General features: G+C 51.6%; 1 protein-coding gene across 2 annotated transcripts; it reads left to right on the top strand.

The window, feature by feature from the left end:
* The first annotated feature begins 4,069 nt into the window (after positions 1 to 4,069).
* erich2 (glutamate-rich 2) lies at positions 4,070 to 6,260 on the top strand. Of its 2 annotated transcripts, none has more exons than XM_023976814.2 (8): positions 4,070 to 4,101; positions 4,213 to 4,255; positions 4,404 to 4,443; positions 4,563 to 4,710; positions 5,039 to 5,166; positions 5,346 to 5,403; positions 5,560 to 5,631; positions 5,855 to 6,260. In XM_023976814.2, the coding sequence occupies exons 1-8, from the start codon at positions 4,092 to 4,094 to the stop codon at positions 6,043 to 6,045; spliced, it is 690 nt and encodes a 229-aa protein (XP_023832582.1). In that variant the 5' UTR covers positions 4,070 to 4,091; the 3' UTR covers positions 6,046 to 6,260. The 2 variants fall into 2 exon arrangements, with proteins under 2 accessions (XP_023832582.1, XP_023832581.1); XM_023976813.2 differs by having other exon boundaries at positions 4,973 to 5,166.
* The last annotated feature ends 775 nt before the right edge of the window (positions 6,261 to 7,035 follow it).

The raw sequence follows: 7,035 nt of genomic DNA, 5'->3' as shown, positions 1-7,035 counted from the left end.
GTTTTGGAGACCCAAAATGCCTGCGCCTACTCCCCCATGAAGCTGCTGTAACACGCTCCCTGCAGCCTTTTGGGCACCACTACCTGCCACGTAATTTCTCCAGTCGCTGGCTTTTTCCACCCCCTCTGGAGCACTCCCTCAGCCACTCTAAGGACTGTGAATTTAGCCCACAGTCCTTTGGTGACTGGTGATAGAGGGGGCTACTTCCCCCCACGCGCGGTCGTCTTCTCTCTTCCACCCACCGCAGCACAGGACGCAGCTCTGCGTCCTCCTCCTGGCGACGCCTCCACTCCCCAACTCCACAGCCTCAAGCTCCCGGCACTCTGTCATACTCAGCTGACTCACCGTGGCGGTGACTCCCTCCTCCCTGCACAGTTCTCTCTCTCCGCTCCACCCGTTTGGCGCAGTACCCACAGCCTCCGCAGCACACGGGGCGGCGACAAGGCGTCTGCATTGCTGGTGGCGAAGGCCGGCTCTGTGCTCCACCTGGAAGTCGTAGGTTGCAGCTCCTCCAGCCAGCGGCAATCTGACCCTCTGGCTCCTTGAAGGAGAGAAGCCACTGCAGCGGCGGCAGTGATCCGTCCGGACACAAACGGCAGGCCCCCAGGTAGTACATGAAATGGCGTACTGCTGCCACGACCAGCCAAAAGCTCTCTCCTTTCACGCAGTATAGCGTTTTTCAGCCTTATCAAAAGTTCTGCTGTAATAAGCTACTACGTTTTCCCACTCAGGGCAGCACGCTGAGCCAGCACAGCCCCAAGCCCTCATTGCTCTGCGTCGGTGTCCAGGATGAACGACGTGTTCGGGTCTGGTGAGCCAGGACAGGGGCCTCCATCAGGGCACTTTGAGGGCCTCAAACGCCGCTGGTGCTCTTGTCCACTCTGAAAAACAGTGTCTCCTTGAGAAGCGTGGTTCAAAGGAGCCGCTACCCCCGCAAACACCTTCACAAACCTACGATAGTAGGATCCAGCCCAGAAGCTCTTAACCTCTTTTTTTTCCCCCCTGAACGGCCACCCCTCACAGCTCACTTTGCTCTGGCACGTGCTGATCCCTCACCACCCAGGACTGCCCCAGGAACGCCACCTCCCTTTTGCATGAAATGGCACTTTCCCGGGTGTTAATTTTAGGCCCGCCCCGAGATCCTCTCCAACACTCGCCTAATTGCCCCCAGTGCCCCCTCAAAAACGATGTGCCGTGCACCAATATGTCGTCTAGGTACACAACACACTCGTCTCTCGGAACCCCCGCCAGCACTCTGTCCATGGGCCTCTCAAGGTGGCAGGAGCATTACAGAGCCCGAAGCACAAGCACCTTGAACTGCCAATGGCCCCTATCCGTGGAGAAGCCGTTTTTCACGTGCCGCCTGGCGAGAGGGCACCTCGCCAGTAGCCACTGCGCAAATACAGGGAGGAGAACCACGAGGACCCCCTCTCACGTGGTCTAGCGACTCATCAATCCTCGGTAGGGGATAAGAGCTTTAGTGGTGACAGAATTTAGGCCCCTGTAGTCAACACAAAACCTAAGTTTACCCCTTTCTTAGGCACCATGACGACCGGCCGCGGACACATGGGCTATCTGATGGCTCAATGAAATCAGCCCGCAACATGTCTACAATAGCTGTTGTCTGCTGCTTCCCTCCGGCAAGGGGAATACGGACGGGGCCGAATTTTATGGGTCGGGCGTCCCCAGTGTCTATTCGTTTGCTTGCACTAGGTGCGTTTGTCCTACCTCATCTTTCCCCAAGCGAAGCTATCTTTAAAGTCCAACAGCAGCTGCTTTACTGTCTCTGCTTGTCCTCATCCAGTACCCTGACAGTTCTTCAGCCACACAGCCTTCGACGGCGTCGATAGCTTCCTCCTTTCCCCCCGTCGGGCTGATGGGGTGAAGCGGAGCAGTGTTATTTGTGGCTTACTGGGCTGCCTGTGCTTGCACCATGATGGGGAGTGAAGGCCGTCGCCGCCGGAGACAGCTGCTGGGATGCACAACGACCAACGGGAGCATCCGGATGACCGGTGGAGTCTCTGCAAGCTTGGAGAGACGGAGGGACAGCCCTGCCCCCTGCTGGCCTCCCAAAGGCGACATTCCCACTGTGGCCCCCCACAGCCTCAAAGTGACCCGCCTAAAGTCCAACTGAGCCCCACAGTTTTTCAAAAAGTCCATTCCCAGTATACAGGGTCCTGCACCGCTGCTACCCACACCGGACACCCCACAGTTCTCCCCCCCACGGTCACAGATAGCTGACACTTCCCTAACATGGGGGCATGCTCCCCCGTGACAGTCCGTAGCGTGGACAAGGGTCGGCTCACCCGCACCCCAACAGGTAGTATGTCTGGTCTCACCAGGGTTACTGTAGAGCCCGTGTCGCCAGGCCCAAAACATTCCACCCCTCTACCTTGACGATGACACTAGCAACGAAGTCCCCAACCGTGGTACGTCCCCCACCACAACTACAGGACTAGGAAACCCGGCGGCAGCTAACCCTGGGGGAGCACGTCCCACCCCTCTTGTCTGCGCTGCTGGTACTTCTTTGCTTACAGTGGGTTCGGGGGCGGGGGTGGGCCCACGCAGCCCCTGCGCGCGAACCCGCTGTCGTTTCCCTCGGGACGGGGGAATCTGTCACACTCTCGCTGAATGTGGCCAGGCTGGCCACAACCCCAGCAGACAATAGGAGCTGAGCTGACACTCGACGTTCCTGGAGCCCTCTCCATGACAACGCAAGCAGTCTTGACTAGCCCGCCCAACTCGTCAACCCACTCCGGTTTTGTGACCCCTGGCACCCCAGCCACCGCTGCTCTCACCTCTGGTTGACTTGCGACTTCCACTCTCACTCCCTCACCCCAGATCAGCTCCCTCTTCCTGGCTATCTCACTGCAGCCCGCAGAGATGGTGGGTCCGCCATCTGAACATGCTTACCCAGTTCGGTGGAAGAGAGCGCTCTAATAAACTGTCCCGTGCCAGCTCGTCCTGCACCCCAATCGGCATAGTTGCATAAGCCCGCCTGGTCAGGCTCAGAATATCACTTGCCAACGCCTTTAATGATCCCCCTGAAGTCTCTTTTGTTACTCAGTTCAATCCGCAGCATGTTGGGCTGCGCGTCGCTGCCGAAACCCCCCCAATGCCTCCAATAGCGCGACCATAGTCGTCCCTTTCGTCCGGGGCTAGCTTAGCAAGCATTCCGACGCCTCCTCTGCCAGGCTCAGGGCAAGCTGTAACGCTTTCGTCTCGTCAGACCACCTCCCGCTCTAGCCAACAACTCAAATTGAGTGAAAAAAACGTCCCATTTACTTGTCCATTGAACTTGGTAGTTTAGCCGCTACCGTGGCTAATGGCAATAGGTCGCCGCCATCTCTGTTTACCTTAGCAGGCCCAGCCATTTCCGCACCCGGTGACGTCGATATCCCCGTCGCCGTGACGCTCGCTCTCAGCTGTGGTAAGGAAAAAGTTTCTGCTCATGCTGTCTGACAATTAACTCCCGATTGACTCTCCAGCCTTCCTACGGCAGTCGCCGCCTGACCCTCCCGACCGGGTACCCCCGAGCCCACCACGCGACACTTTGCCGACTCTTCCTTAATTTTCCGCCTCGCCCAAGCATCATGACCGTAGATGCGAGTCACGCTAACGCCAACCCGCCTATACTGAACAGCTAACTGGCCTGACGTTCTACCTCGTAGTTCGAAAGCACTTCTGACACCAATGTAATGACCCGGCTGGGTCATAAAGGGAAAAGAGACGGACTCTAGGTGTGCAGGTCAGACACAGGTTTATTCATAAACTGGGCTATTGTTCCGGCCACAACCCACGCCGCTAAATGCCGAACGTACACAATGTTACCCTGTCGGGTCAAGAGTCACTCTCATAGGAACAGATCAAGGCACGAACAGAAGAGAGAGAACAATGAGACAGTAACTCCTATTTACATTCAATTCCAAATCCCCGAATACCTCACACCCAACCCTTCCATCTGTCTCTGACATATTAACCCCTGCATAAGCCAGTAAGTAACACACACCAGAACACAATACCGGGTCGTTACAAATATATCATATTTCCCTGCTTTTGATATAGGTGGCCCCTCACTTCTTGAGACACACATGCCTAAAGGTATGTAGGCCTGTGTAAAGATCTGGTATGCAGGGTGAAACAAACAACCACTGCTGTACTTTCCATTCTACTCTGATCTGGATTTATGACACCCTCCCTTTCTTCTTTTAGTTCTAGAAGCCGTGGGAGCCAAGTATTTTACTGCCGCACCCCGGTAAGAATTACCAGCAAGACCAGTTCTAACTATGTCATAAAACATCAGACATGGTGTTGAGTTTCCATGACAGAAAGTTGCACATCACAAGTTGATGTGATGCAAACATTTACATATTTTTGTGTGTGTGTGTTTTGGTATTTTTCAGAAGTAGCCTTCCTACACAAGCAGTATCAAATCCTATGAAGGTCGGTAAATCAACACTAAGAAAGCACAAAAACCCTAACCCCCCCCCCCAAAAAAGAAAACCCTATGCTATTGCATTTATCATTTATTAGTCTGTATATCTAATTTGTTTTCCACCCAGGTCACTCCACCGGGGAGATTCGACGTGCTCTGTGAAGGAGGTGTGAATAACATTAGTGTTGGGTTCGCTGGACCGCCTGTGATCCTCAGCCAAGACCTGAAGATGAAGGATAATAAGAAACCACAGCAGTCGGCTTCAGCTGTTACAGGTCAGTAGAATATGACAGGACTACTAGAGTAGAAGAGCATTCCCACTGGGCACACGTTGGTTGAATCAAAGTTGTTTCCACATCATTTCAATGAAATTATGTTGMACCAACAAGGAATAGACGTAGAATTGACATCTGTGCCCAGTGGGTTGTTATAGATAGATAGGTAGATTGAAACATAGAGAATCTAACTTTGCACCAATGTTTCGATCTTTTTTGCATGACTGCTGAAAAATGGTGATGATGATGTTTTGTGGGGCAGGAGGAAGAGTGTTTGTGCAGCCACGGGCCCAAACTACCCCTTGCTCTGTGTGTGTTCACCCTCCAGCGGAGCCCCTCCCCCCTCTTGAACCAGAAGGGGAGGAAGAGCACACTGAGGAGGATGATGATGATGGTGGTGAGGCGGATGATGATGAGGAGGAGGGATACAGGGCTCCGCTGGAGCTGATGGCTGAGGTAAATTAACTCTTCAGTTCATGTCAGACCAAGTCCCACATTAGACTGACTAAAAATGAATACATTCATATCAGATGTAATTTTCCCTGATTAATGGAGGAATTCAGATTGCTGGTTAACAATGAGAGGCTGGGTCTGCCTGGATGGACTGTGACTCCCATCTGTGTCTGTGATTTCAGTTCCTCAAGTCTGTAATGGAGAAAGACTTTGTGCTGGCAAAGAAACTGTGTCAGATGAGTAAGCCTGTTTGTCAAATGAAAAAGTTCTGTCATTCATTGTTTTGATTATATGTGTGCATTTTGTTCATGTGTCTCTCATTGCATCAATCAACCAATTAATGAATGAATTAGCCAACCAGTGGATGATTGATGTGTCTATGCTCTGTTCTTCCAGTTCTGGTCTATGAACCAAATAATCCAGAAGCCAAACAGTTCATTCCTCTCATCCAGGAGAGGCTGGAGAGAGGTGAGTGGCTCCCTCCAAATCATACACATGCACACAAAGGTTATTGTGGGAGAAGACTTTTGGCCACTGTGGCTATGTGACAATTGTTGGAAGTTGGATTCAAGTGGTCACACTAACCCTAGTTCTGGAGAGTTACTATGTGTGCAGGCTTTTGTTCCAACACTGACACACCTGATATAGCTAATCAAAGTCTTTGCTTTGTTCCTATACAATGTTCCATCAGAGCAAGAGGAGAAAAGCCAAGATGATGATGATGATTGTTCGGACTCCGGTGATGAAGATGACTCTGGGAGTGATCAAGACTCTCCTCAGAGCTCAGATAGCTCYTCCTCCTCCTCCTCATCGTCGTCAGATGAGGAAGAGGAGCAGGAGAGGAGACACAAACCATGTCCACTCTCTTACCTTTCCCCATAGCTGTCAGTCGCCAGCACAATGCCCAGTCTGACAGTGGAAACATCAGTTAGTTTCTTTTCCTTGTGTATGAGTATATAGATATTAATTGTGTCACTGTTTTGCATTTCACATTTGCACATTGCCTTGGTGAGGCCATCACAGCATACACGGTTTCCTCATCACCATGTCCCTGTTTAATCTTCATGTAAATAACACAATAAAGTTCAGCATCATGACATCTGTGTCTTTCTGGTTTCTTCTACACAAAGGGTTCGTTTGACAGAAGTACTCAAAGACTAAGTGGAAACGTACTCTACATTTCTAGTAGAACCAGTATTATTAATAGACCCTTCAACACCCATACATTTCAACATAAATGCAACCACACAGATCATTTTCAAAGTGCCTGTTAATTTCTGAGGAGGTTGAGTAATAATGATCTCTAAAAAGTCCTGACGGGGAAGAGAACAAGTAGAGGGAGAGAAGACCAGAAAAGTAGGAGATGATTGAAAGAGGACTGAGAGGGTGAAAGAAGAGGCATTCGGCAGTGGAGTGGACTGTGTGGAGTGGACTGTKTGGAGTGGACTGTGTGGAGTGGACTGTGTGGAGTGGACTGTGTGCAGTGGACTGTGTGGAGTGGACTGTGTGGAGTGGACTGTTTGGAGTGGACTGTGTGGAGTGGACTGTGTGGAGTGGACTGTTGTCTCTTATACACATCTAGATGTGTATAAGAGACAGGGAGTGGACTGTGTGGAGTGGACTGTGTGGAGTGGACTGTGTGCAGTGGACTGTGTGGAGTGGACTGTGTGGAGTGAACTGTGTGGAGTGGACTGTGTGGAGTGGACTGTGTGGAGTGGACTGTGTGGAGTGGACTGTGTGGAGAACACTTCCCATTGGAGCCCTGCTGCTTAGGACCTTGAAGTTTACAAGTGAATTCCCAAAGATCCCTCAGGTGTGGCTACTCTATTTTAGTTTGTTTTTTACTATTCAGCCCATAGGCCTAGGCTAGGA

The sequence above is a fragment of the Salvelinus sp. IW2-2015 genome, linkage group LG32 (genome assembly GCF_002910315.2).
Source record: "Salvelinus sp. IW2-2015 linkage group LG32, ASM291031v2, whole genome shotgun sequence".
Classification (NCBI taxonomy): domain Eukaryota; kingdom Metazoa; phylum Chordata; class Actinopteri; order Salmoniformes; family Salmonidae; genus Salvelinus; species Salvelinus sp. IW2-2015.
This window is presented reverse-complemented; position numbering and strand designations above follow the sequence as displayed.